Below are 13,340 nucleotides of genomic sequence, written 5' to 3'. Positions count from 1 at the left end.
CTGTCCTGTGGAAGTTAAAATTCAGCGGGGTTTCACCGCAGCATTAGACCATTCAGAAACGGCATATTAGATTGTCAGTAAGGCTGTTTTTCTGATTTCAAATACCGGGTCTCATTATTACGTATTGCACCTTAAAGCAAAGCCCCAGTCCTGTTGGAACCTCCTACACTCAGACCAGGACCTTTTTCCTGTCAGAGTAAAGACCGGTGAAAGTGAACAACCCCAAGGAGACACGAGGAAAGGAGAGAGCAGTCGGACAAGTAATCAAGGGGCCGTGGTGACTGTGCAGGAGCTGCAGAGAGCCGCAGCTCAGGTGGGAGAATCTGTTCACAGGACAGCAATTACCTAAGTATTCAGGGAGTTTTGGTCTATAGGTAATAAAAGAAAACCCTCAGAGCTCCTGTTTGCCACAAGGCAGCAAACATGGAGGAAGGTGCTCTGCTCAGATGAAGACAAAATAAATTATCTCTTCTTTTTTTCTGCCTATATGTGACATGCTACCTGTGACAGAAACAATACTGTTTGTCCATCACCTTGATTGCTGGAAAATGGCTCACCTCAGATGCTCCCGATGCAATGTAACCATAGTAAAGCTATTTTCCTAAGAGGAATTAGCACAGTATTAATCTGTCAGATATGCAGATATGCAAACGAAAGCACTTATCATTAAATGTCATTTTCACTATTTCTATATAGATGTATCTATAGACCTTCTCCTTCAATTCCAATGGTATTTACCATTTTATGTTTGTTCTGACAGAATGAAATACTTTGAATTTTGTGTTTGTAAATGACAAAAGCTCAATGAATGTGTTCACAACACACTGCAAGCCTTGGCAATTTAAATAGCAGACGTTTTAGCTCACGAAACAGAAATAAGATCAGTGAAATCCTCGAGTAAACACGACGGTCATCAGTGAGATATTTCCAGTAAAGATCGGCGCTTCAAACAATGTTGTTTTTTTTAACAATGTGAAGATTGTATTGCTTTGAAACCCCTCTGAGCTGAAGTTTCAAGCTGGGTTTTGATTAAGCTTCTATCTTCAGCAAATATGAAACGTACACATGATTTCCAGAAGAAAAAGGACAGATTGTCCATTAACCCGCCAGCTTTTGTTCCCTGAACATTTGTCTTTATACACCTACCTGACTTGCTCAGCTTACACAGCATCAACAGGATTGATGTCCCACCTCAATGGAGTATGAGTAACAGCAGAAGGAAAATAGCCGCAGTTACCTGAGCTGCAGGTGAGGATTAGTTTAGTTTCTGTTGTAACTTAAATAAAAACGCCTGGTCTGGATATGCTCAGAATCAAATTTCTGTTTGACAGGAAATATACGTACAGTAGCCACCTTTTGATCTGGATTTAAATACATGCGCTTAGTTCTAATAATTTTAAATAACTTCAACATAATTAATGGTAACAATCAAATCTTTTCATCTGATCTATTAAGAATGAATCCCAACATGGTTGAAAACACACCCCGTTTTATGTTTTTATGGCTTATTCTCAGCAGGGTTAAAGGTTAATTTGCATCTTGCTCCTCCAAAGTCAATAATAATTCAGTCGTGGGCTTGGCAGCTTCTCTCCTCCCCTCCATCATCGCTCGTATAAAGTCAAGCGTCCAGCAGAGATCCGTCTCTGACACAGAACGCCTGCTTTGCTCCTGATTTCCTTCTCTCTGTCCGCCGTCATGGCTTTCGTCGCTCCTCCAGGCTACCAACCCGTCTACAATCCCGTAAGTATCTGCTGCATGACAACATGTTCTGCTCTGGGCCAATCAGAAGGAGCATTTCGCTATTCATGGGACAAAAATACATCTTGATTAAATATATTTTCATTCAGAGCCATAGTGGTTTTACTTTTTCTCGTCCCCTTTATTCATTTTCTTATTCTTTAAAACAATAAATAATAATAAAAAAGTATAGATTATCCATTAATCTTTTTACCTTGCCCCTGTGGATTGTTCTGTCTCTTTTATCTGCACTGGTTATTTGGCCGTGCAAGAGACACTTATAAGCAGCCGCAGGAATTCAAAGTGTCACCTATGATGAAAGTGAATACAGGTTTATATTGTGTTAATGTAGCAATAAATCCCACCATGATCCCACCCACCCAGACAATGCACTGGATCATATTGGTTTTTTTTTTTTTGGTTTTTTTTCAGTGTCCTGTCTAGCAATGTGGCAATAAAAATTGATATCTTAATGCCAAATAGAGCTCGACAGATTTTACTTTCACAAGTGGAGCAAAAAGCTTTCGCCATAATGCTCCGCTTGATTTGTGCGTGTAAATAGCTTTATTGTGATTCCTGCAGGGAGAATTTCAAATTATATGGACACTACAATGGGAAAGTAGGATAGTAAAAGAAAAACAAGAAGAGAAAAAAAAGAGAAAGAAGAGGTGAAAGAAAGAAGAGAGGAAGAGAATGATAAAACGTCCTCTGTCTGCTCCATCACCTGGAAAGAGACACAAAAAGAACAGCACAACCAACAGACATAAAGCAACAGATACAATCATGTAACACCTTGATACCATTGCTAAATCATATGTATTATTATTTAAGCTGACATGTGTAATGTGATACCTAAAAAAGAAAGTAAAAGAAAGTAAATAAATAAATTATAGCCTTTCTGTATATAAGTGAACATTTAATATTATATCATCATATTCATCATATTGTTTAAAAAGGACTAACTTGACTGTTTTGCACACCTGAGCTTCTCAGCTAGTGTGTTTGGCCTGCGCTGCCATCTCTATATAAAAAACATAAATGTCTTTGCCTGTTGTGAATAACTGTATATGTTGTATGTGCGTATGCTTAGACGCGGTGACAATAAACGATTCTTGATTTCTTTAAAAATAAAAAAGACAAAAAAACTTTTAAAGCTCGCAATGTACTCAAACAACAACGTTCCTTTCCAAAAAGTTTGTGAACGTTGGATATTTAACTTTTGATCGTTTTTATCTGTGACGCTTTTGGTTTTCTTAATAAAGAAAGAAGGAAAATCTAAACAATAGTAATAATAATCAACAACATTGCTGTGGCGATGACCCGGATAACTGAGAATTTGCACAGGCAATAATAATTAATATTAATTTCTATATTTTTGTGCACTCTACAGAGAATCCCCTATCTGGGTCCCATTTATGGAGGCCTAAGGGACGGAGTATCCGTCTACATCCAAGGATCCGTCCCTAAAGACATCACCAGGTGAGTTTTGGAAGCACCTTAATTTCCCATTGCAGCAGGTTTAATGAATCTCTGGTATCGTTAACACCCACAGAGACCTCTGTTATCTCCAGAGCGGACATTCTGGCTCCTTCTGAACACTGAAGGTCCACCTTGTGTAATCTCTCTCTGGGTGGAGGCTGTTCCTCTACAGTGATGCTGTTTTTTTTTTTTAAAAAGAACCCACCTTTGACTGGGAGTGTGTCCCTAAAGGCTGTTATCAGTCAGGATACACAGAAATGCTCGTTTCTTTTGCAACCTCCCGCTTGGTTCCTTTGTTCCTGGCCACACCTTTACTGTTTACATTTCTGCAGGTTAAGAGCCAAACTATTTCGTCAGGTGCTGCAGGTCTAAGTGACATCTAATACCCTGCCAAAACATTTACAGATCATGAATGTATTTTATTTGAATTGTAGTTGTTTTTTCCTGATCTCCTGGAAACATGGTCAGCTTAGACACGCCCCTCCAAGGGCGGTGGTGTCCTCTAGTGATGTTGATCCCTCTTGTTGATTTTCAGTCATATTTCTCCAATTTTAGCTTCCCTTCATTGGCTTCCTGTTAAATCAAGAATAGAATTTAAAATTCTCCTTCTAACGTATAAAGCCCTTAATAATCAAGCTCCATCAAATATCAGAGCTCTGATTACCCCGTATGTTCCTAACAGAGCACTTCGCTCTCAGACTGCAGGTCTGCTGGTGGTTCCTAGAGTCTCTAAAAGTAGAATGGGAGGCAGATCCTTTAGCTATCAGGCTCCTCTCCTGTGGAACCAACTCCCAGTTTTGGTCCGTGAGGCAGACACCCCGTCTACTTTTATGACTAATCTTAAAACTTTCCTTTGTGACAAAGCTTCTAGTCAGAGTGGCTCATGTTACCCTGAGCTACCTCTATAGTTATGCTGCTATAGGCTTAGGCTGCTGGAGGACATCAGGGTCTATTTCTCTCACTCTGCTGAGTTCTCCTACTGCTCTCCAATCTGCTTTGTTTGTTGTTATTTCAGCTTTTAACTTTTTGTTCTCTGTCATTTTTCTCTTCATAGTAGGTACACCTGGTCTGCCAATGTAAATAAGATTTTTAAACTTAAAAAAGGAACAACTCATCTCCATCATCTTATTTCAAGTGCAGCATATCCAATTATCTCATTTTAGGGGGAAAACTACTCATTGTATTGGCAGAAAATCATATTTACCTGCTCAAATCAAGGACAAATACACTCATTTTAAGAAGTTGTACTATTTTTAGTTCCCTTTTTGCAGTGATGCTGCCACTAATGTGTCTTCCCATTGCAAATAGAGTGCCATGTAAGGCTAAAATCTTTTAAAATACCTTCTTCCACTTGTGTGCTGTGTCTCAACGCTTTCTTAAAACAATGTCTTTTACGTCGCCACCTTCTCATTAAGAAAACAGAACTGCGCTCCAATAGATATTTTAAAGACTTGGATGTTGTTCTATAGCCTAGTTTTGTTTCTAACGTCTCCACAGCGTTCTCTCAGACCTGTCGGCTGGGTTCCTCTGCTTTTTGTGATGCTGTATCTTCTCTGATCTTCTCTGACAAACATCTCCACAGAAAAGCTGCTTTTGTCTCGAGATTATGTTACACGCAGGAACTAAACTCTGTTGCTAGTCATCTGACTTTTTAAGACTGTTGGGTGCGCTGGATTTTACGTAGGGGGCGTCCAGAGTAAAGAGAATGTACACCACACCTATAAAAAGATTTGACATCTACCGGCTTCATTTTTTTTCTTCATTACGCAGCACTTTGTGAAAAGACGTAGGAAAACTGCTCCGGCTAACCGGGTTCTGTCTTTCCCAGGTTTCTCATCAACCTTCTCTGTGGAGAGTCCGATTCCAGCGACATCGCCTTGCACTTCAACCCTCGGTTCGACGGCTGGGACAAAGTGGTGTTTAACAGCCGCCAGGGAGGATCATGGGGGTCGGAGGAGAAGATCCGCAGCATGCCTTTCTCCAAGGGCAAGGCCTTTGAGCTGGTCATCATGATCACATCCAAGGGATTTCAGGTGGGAACAACAAAGACAGCGCAGGCTCTGGGGATTTAAAGTTTGACATATGCCACGAAAAGGCAGAATGCTCTCTTTGTAGGTCGGTGTGGGTGTCCGGATGAAACTGAGGAGCTCAAGTGTCTAGTTGGAGTGATTGCAGGATGAAGTTGGAGATATATAAGCAACAAAACAGTTGCTTGTTATTGTGAAAAAGATGCCGAGCCCACACGATTAACAGCTCCATCTATACTCTACCAGTGGTGTCAGGATCCAGTTCTTCATGGCCAGTGTCCTGAAACTTTTCCTTGATCCCACACACCTGAACTAAATGGCACAATTAGCTTCTCAGCTTCTCAGTCAGGTTCTTCAGAGTCCTGCTAATTACCTGATTATTTGACTCAGGCGTGTCGGACCAGGGACACATCTAAAAGTTGCAGGACACCCGTGCAGCCCATGATAATCACATATGGATTAAATTCAGCCCAATTGATTTATGTAGCATCACAACATATGTCCTTTCACTTTAGAAAATAAATTCATTCGATTTAGTTTTGTCAACATTTTGTGCCACTGGTGGCCTTAATCCATTCATAGCTTGATAGGGGAAAAAACAGAGAAGAAGAGATGCAGCAAATGTCTCCAGCCAGGAATTGAACCTGGGAACGCTGCAATGCGCTCCGTTGCCTCTGCATATGGTGTTCCTGCTCTACCGCTGAGCTTTGCAGCATCCCCCAGCAGGGCAATTTCTATGCAAAAGTACATAGTCAGTTCAATCCAATGAAGTTGTTACGGTTGGTTTAATTTGTGTTTTGTTAAAAAGTAAAGCCGGTCTAATCAGATATAGGCAGTGTGGAGTTCTTAATGGAACAACTCCCCCTGTGTGTGTACATTCACTCCTATATACGCTTCACTTTTATGAGGGATTGCTGCAAAGCCATCAACAATGCAGACGACTGTCCACTGTGGCTCTACGCTCTTTCAGGAGGAGTGAATGCTGCTTGGAGAGACTTGATGCAACCTGCTGGGTTTCCTTAGAGAGGAAACTATCTGACCAACCTGGAGGATCTGATTGAATCTGACTTTGGAAAGAGCCTTGATATAACATCTATGATGAACTGGCGCTATATAAATAAAAACTGAATTAGTCAGCTCAAAGACACCCAATTTAACAGATGCGGGAAAACAGATAAAGTCACATTCCTCCTACAGACATCACTGAAAGACTCCACCGCCCTTGGAGGGGCGTGTCTCAGCTGACCATGTTTCCAGGAGGTCAGGACTCTTTGTCTGCAGGATGATGCCTGGGATGGCTTTGTTGTAAGAGTCCGGCGCTGTAGACCTCATGACTGTTCCTCTGCCGTGTTAGAATAAATGGTGAAACCGTGGAGTAGAGTCACCCTTACAGGGAGTTTTTATAGTCGTAAGCTGCTTAGAGGAGTTAAAAATTCCCGGGGAGCAGCCATAACTGTGGATAACCACGTTAAAGTACGTAGGATATAGACAAATTAAATTATATGTAATCCAATTCAAGCCTGTTTATAAAAGCAACCAAGTTCAGGTTTTTACGCCGATTGGTAAAACTTTTTAGGTAAAGCCAGTCAGTTGCATCAGGTCACTGACTGCAGAGATCCTGAACAAACACATGCCCACAGTCCCTCATGCTGAGCCGGTGTGTAGCGACAGCAGAAAGGGAAACTACCTTTTAAAAGAAAGAAATCATCCAGCAGGACCAGGCTGGAGGTTTTTAAAAGAAAGATATCTGGGAAACAATCGGCTGAGAGGAGCAGAAACAATGGTTTGCTGCATGATTGCTCAGAGCAGAGCATTTTGAGAGCAATCATTCCCATCGTCCCACGAGGAGAAGACCCTAGCAGACCCAATGTTCGGTGTTCAAACCAGGGAATGCATATCTTTGCAGTGCTGGGGGGAGGGAGGCCTGGGTTTGGATTGATGGATGGATGATCCTCCTCTTTATTTCTTCTCCAGACGAAAGTCGATGGGAAGGAATTCTTCATGTTTCCACACCGTATCCCTGTGGAGCAGATTCGTGCAATCCAGGTTTCAGGAGACGTTTCCGTCCAAACTATTAACATCATCGGGGTGAGTCCTCAGTGCCTGTTGCATTTAAACCATCAGCGTTACTAGAGAAATTTAGCACAAGGTTCCAGGCTGGTAAATATTTTCTGCTTCTGCTTCAGGCTGCTGGAGGTGGCATGTGCCCTGGAGGAATGGGGGTGAGCAGGCCATGTTTTTCAAAATGTTCATGCAGGGATCTAAACTTTTATACAGATATCTTAGACATAAGTTGAAACTATCATTGGGATTGTTTGTGTCACTGCTTTGAAGTTTAATCAGCTCTCATGTAATTTCTGAGAAGTTCAAAAACTGCTTATAATTCGCCCGCTTGACACCTACGGCTCCCAATAAATTCAGTTTACAGATTAAATCTAGGCAGTAGTTTCCTTACCCATGCACTTTGCTGGCAGAAATTTTCCCATAGGTGCATCAGCTCTCTTTTTAGGCTTTTATTTGAACGAATGCCGCAACCTTTTAAACATTAGTTTTGTAACTCAAGACAGCTGAAAATATAGCAATGGTTAAATTATTCTTCACTGGTTTGCGGAGACTCCCAGTAAGGTTTTCAACCTTGCAGCCTACGTAGATCTTACACTATTATTATTATTACTAAGTCAATTATTACTTAGCCTTACAGTGCACTCTTCCATAAAACCACAAATATAAATAAATACATGAATAAAATCATTATTTAAAAAACACTAATTCAATAAAAAGTGCATCATGATTAGGGGGGGGAAAAAACACAGAATGAACCCCTGTAACCATAAAAAAATACACTCCTCCAACCTCTAAATACGTTATTGGAGAATTATTTGAAATAATAATAATAATAATAATAATAATAATAATAATAATAATAATAATAATAATAATAATAATAATAATAATAATAATTAATTGCTGTTGTTGTTTTTGTCCTTATTTATTTATTTTTACATTTTATATGGGTAACAGCCTTAGCTTGGTTAAACCATCTGCAGCGGCTGTTGAGCTTTCTCTGTTAGGATGCTTTTTTTTTTTCTAACTTAGAAGTAATTCCAAATATTTAGTTTGGATCTCTTTCTGCTGCCTTTTATGACTTAATTTCATAATGATATGTCCTCACTTTTGTCTCAGTTCATGTGAGCTGTAGGTAAAAACCGTGGGACCCAAACAGCTGTGACGCAGCGGCAGTTGTGATTTAATAAAAACAAGCCAGACGTCGGTTATAATAAGCAGACTTGATAACAGCTTTATTGATGCCAATGGCCGCCTTCCATTAGGCTGTTCATCTAACTGCGGGAACGAGAACAGAACCGCAAGACCACCTCCGGGTCAGAGCACAGAAACTTTCACGTGTGCATTTTATTGGCCATAGACACTAGTGCACATGTGTCAAACTCAAGGCCCGCGGGCCGAACCCGGCCCGTCAAGGTAATTTATCCGGCCCTCAAGAGCCAAAAAAGACATATCATGTCATAAAGTCGAGGCATATGTCCTTTTAAAGTGCATAAAGTGGCTGAAACTGTGCCTCCTGTTTAAATGTGTAGTAACAGCATCCTGCCACTAGATGTCATATTTTCCACAGCACATTAAAACAACCCAGAAATGTCCAAAAAGACAAAAGGTGATGCAGAATGATGAGTTTAAAGTGTAATCCTACCCCAATATCAAGTTTTTTTTTGCCAATAAACTGTATAAACTGGGCCTAAGGGTGCTAGTTTTGTTACGGTGCATTTTTATATATTTCTATGTGAACTGAAATTAAATTATTAAATCAAAAGTATCATCTATACACGTACAACCGGCCCTTTTTATGACTTCTTGATGCCAAAGTGGCCCAATATAGAAATGAGTTTGACAGCCCTGCACTAGTGGGAGATGACAGACCCCTCAATGGTCTCATAAACAATTAGGTTACCATCACAGGGACTTAGAAGAGGACATATTAAGGTAAAAATGTTACTTAGTGGGGCTTTAAGTTGTCTTCGTTAACCTCATGATGAGGAGTGCCACCTGTCTAATAAAGTTCTCTGTACTAAGATGAGTTGTGTCCTGTTTAGGAAATTAATTTGTACATTTAATTAGTAGAAAATGTCAGGCACTCATCATTAAAAGCTAAATTAGCTGATAACTACAGCGAAAAAAATAGTATTGAATATTGGCATTTGCTCTACAGGGACGTTGGAGGGGAATCAGTTCCAGTCATGTTTTGCAACTTCTACAACTACAGTCCTTTATTGAATTAGGACAATACTTATGTTTAAAAAAAAAACTAAGATCAAAAATGATTCTTCACTCATTTAAAATTGTAACAAAATGTTATTGACCACATTTAAATAAAATGTAATCAATGTGAATTTTAAATATGCACAAACAGCTTTAAGGACCGGAGAAGCTCTGCATGTGCAACACTTCTAACACACATAAACTTAATGCAGTTTAGTAACACTGGTTTCAACTGTTTGGTCCTCTGTCTTTACGCATGAAATAAGCAGAAAATGCCTTTTTTACAGGGAGGGTATCCAGGAGGAGGAATGGGGGTATGTATGATTCAATCAATCAATCAATCAATCAATCAATCAATCAATCAATCAATCAATCAATCAATCAATCAATCAATCAATCAATCAATCAATCAATCAATCAAGTAAGCAATCAAGCAATCAGCTAATCAATTAAACAAACAATCAATCAATGAATCAACCAATGAATGAATGAAAGAATCAATCAATCAATCAATCAATCAATCAAATCCATTTGTCTTTTGTAAAGTACATAGTATAACACAAAATCAGCCAGTGGGTCTTTGGCTTAGAATAAAAAACGTGAAATAACTGGAATAACATAATAATATAAGGTGTCAACCTGCAGTACATTAATGCATTTTCAGCCATGTCACTGATAATTTTTTTCACCTTGGTGTTAAGGGGTGATTGCTGCAGTTGCCTCAGAAAGTGCAATCCCTGCTTAGTCCCAGGAAAGTCACAGAGAGCTGGAGTTTTATACCATCTACTCTCACTCCCACAGTACTGGTGGTAGGGCTGTGTGCTCAGGTTGTTTTAGTGCTGTTTCCTCCCTAACTTCCTCTCTAATCCAGTGAAAGAGTCCCAGTACTTTGGCAGTACCCGGTAATTTAATGATCTGGTTTTCCTGGTGTCGTGTCTTAGTAAACAGCACCGGGCCGAGCACACAGCCCTGTGGAGATCCTTTACTCAGCATGGTGGAGAGGCCCTTTGTCCTGTGCGGACTGATTGCCGTCTCTCAGTTAGGAAGTTCAGATCCAGACACGCGTGGCTTTTTCGGGTGGAGCAGGAGACTTTTCCCCGTTATTCTTGGAAAGGATCAATCAATGTTCAGGATTCTGGCATAGGAAGCGAAAGGAAGTGTTGCTGAGAAAAAATAAATTATCTGTTCAATTTTCTAAACGACATCCAGAGTGAATATCTTGATTGGATGGAAGAAGGAAAGTGTCAAACTATGAAATAAATAACATAATTATTTTCCTTTAACAGGGAGGATACCCAGGGGGCAGCACAGGGGTATGTAATGTTTTCTTATTTAGAATCATTTATCTTCAGAGTTGTTCAATGTGTATCAAAAACAAAACATTTTAATGACTTTTCTGACTGATATCCAGGGTGGATGTCCTGATGGTATGGGAGGAGGAATGGGAGTGAGTGCACACAACAAGGTTAAATTCAAATTAAACGCTTATCGAGGATGTTATTTAACATTTTCATGTCTTTTTAAGCAGGGAGGATATCCAGGAGGCAACATGGCGGTGTGTAAATTCTTTATTCAGAATCATTTCCTGTAAATCAATTCTCTTTTTTCCACTGACTTTTCTGGCCGCTATCCAGGGAGGATGTCCTGATGGTCTGGGGGGAGGAATGGGAGTGAGTACATGTAATTCAATGCAAATAGAAACTAGTATAGTTTTGTTGTATATTACAATATGTCGTATTAATGAACCAGAAAATATAACTAGATTAAATTTGTTTTTAACATGCGATTCTTTGCAGGGTGGATACCCAGGAGGACCTGGAGGCAACATGGGGGTAAGATAATAATATGATGATAATATAAGAACTTCTTCTTACCCTCCGAAGAAATTAGGCCTTTTAAAAGTTTGTGTCAAAATAAAAAAAATTATTATTTTTCCCATACAGGGAGGATACCCAGGATCCCACCTGCCGGTGAGAGAACGGCTCAGTATTACAGGCATTATGTTGTTTTCACACATAATGTTTTCTGATGCGTTGTTATTCTTATTTTTGTACATCTGGATGCAGGGAATGGGCGGGCAGCCGGTCTACAACCCAGTAAGTGACATTTGTCTCATACCGGCACATGATTCAGTTCAATGATGCCGTTATTTTGTCCAGTCTGAGTGACAAGCACAGAGTGCTACCTGTATATCATGCTCACAATTCTGCCTATAGTAATAGCCACCTGTACATATATTCATAGTACATGTAAACTCTGTTATAATAATCATCTGTATATTATGCTATTGTACATATCTGTAAAACTCCACCTGTCATATCCACCTGTATATTATATTCGGTACATAACCAGCTGTAAATTTAGTTCACAATACTAGTTATCTATATATTATACTCATAGGACAAATCTATCAGTAAAATTCTGTCTATAATAGTATATATCTCTATATTTATTCAGTAATAACCCATGTCCTGTACTTATGGAACCATTGTTTATCCTGCACTTGCTGCTATTGCACTTCTGGTTAGACCTAAACTGCATTTCGTTGCCTTGTAGCTGTACCTGTGTAATGACAATAAAGTTGAATCTAATCTAATGTAATCTGAAATGCTCTTTTTAAAATTGGCAAATATTGAATAAATAGAAAATATTAAGCAAATGATTTGTCTTGCAAGCGTCATCCTGCAAGTCTTTTTGCACCTTGAACTTATCTCAATTATGCAGTCTTTTTTTTGTTTACTGCCTCCTAATGGGTAAACGGAGGAGCTGCAATGGCTCAATATTAGTTATTGATGTTTCTGGTTTATGCTTCCAGGAAAATAGTAATCAAGCATTGGCAAAAAAAAAAAAAAAAAAAAAAAAAGGTTAACCAAAATATTAAGAACGGCATACCTGAAAATCTGATCTTGGATCTCAGTGAAAATACCTGTATAAATGAACCTTAAAAAATAATATAGAAAGACTCTGGGATTCAAACCCGGAACCTTCTTGCTGCATGCAGCATAGCTAGTAACAGCAGCACTGTGCGATATATGGCTGAAACAAACTTGGACCAAATTATTGTCATTATTCATTGACAGTTTATTGTCGTTTGCAAGCGTAGGTTGTGGCATCATTCATGCAAACAATGTAATTTATCTCGGTTTTGAAAAAAACAAACAAAAAACAGACAAATTTTCTGTATAATTAAATGTATCTGTTTGCTTTATACGGAGTTCTGTATAATTTAGACCAACCTCTTCTTTTTAAGGCTGTGCCCTACTCCGGTATGATCCCAGGAGGGATGTACCCTAAGAGGACCATCATCATCAGGGGCATGGTGCCCTACGGAGCAAACAGGTGAGTGCTTATCAGCAGAAATCATTCCGACATTCAGAGTTACTGACAGAACCTTGGTGTCCCAGGATGGGCTTCAACCTCGTGGTGAGCCGGTCCCGAGACATCGCCTTCCACATGAACCCCAGGGTGAAGGAGCGCGTTGTGGTGCGAAACAACAGGGAAGGAGGGAAGTGGGGCAAGGAGGACCGAGAGCTCAGCCTGAGCCCCTTCATGGAGGGCCAGTACTTTGACGTGAGCCACGCCGCCGTCCGTCCAGCCTGACGTTTTGTCCCCCGGTGCATTCTCTGACCAGCTTTCTGTCCGTCTCTCAGATGTCCATTCGCTGCGGGAACCAGAGGTTCAAGGTGTTCGTGAACGGGCAGCACCTGTTTGACTTCTTCCACCGCGTGTCCTTCAGCGAGATCGACAAGCTGGAGATCGAGGGAGACGTTCAGATCTCCTACATCCACTTCTGACGCGTGTCCGTGTCCGCGCACACGGCCG

General features: G+C 40.1%; 1 protein-coding gene across 1 annotated transcript; it reads left to right on the top strand.

The window, feature by feature from the left end:
- The first annotated feature begins 1,656 nt into the window (after nucleotides 1–1,656).
- LOC105933055 (galectin-6) lies at nucleotides 1,657–13,340 on the top strand. Its single transcript, XM_036150172.1, has 13 exons — nucleotides 1,657–1,740; nucleotides 3,128–3,216; nucleotides 5,045–5,249; nucleotides 7,218–7,368; nucleotides 10,871–10,965; nucleotides 11,044–11,073; nucleotides 11,153–11,188; nucleotides 11,315–11,350; nucleotides 11,462–11,488; nucleotides 11,585–11,614; nucleotides 12,769–12,857; nucleotides 12,923–13,088; nucleotides 13,169–13,340. The coding sequence occupies exons 1-13, from the start codon at nucleotides 1,696–1,698 to the stop codon at nucleotides 13,310–13,312; spliced, it is 1,143 nt and encodes a 380-aa protein (XP_036006065.1). The 5' UTR covers nucleotides 1,657–1,695; the 3' UTR covers nucleotides 13,313–13,340.

Source organism: Fundulus heteroclitus, chromosome 18 (genome assembly GCF_011125445.2).
Source record: "Fundulus heteroclitus isolate FHET01 chromosome 18, MU-UCD_Fhet_4.1, whole genome shotgun sequence".
Taxonomy (NCBI): Eukaryota; Metazoa; Chordata; class Actinopteri; order Cyprinodontiformes; family Fundulidae; genus Fundulus; species Fundulus heteroclitus.
Note: the sequence above shows the minus strand (reverse complement) of the source record. Positions and strands in the feature narration are given on the sequence as shown.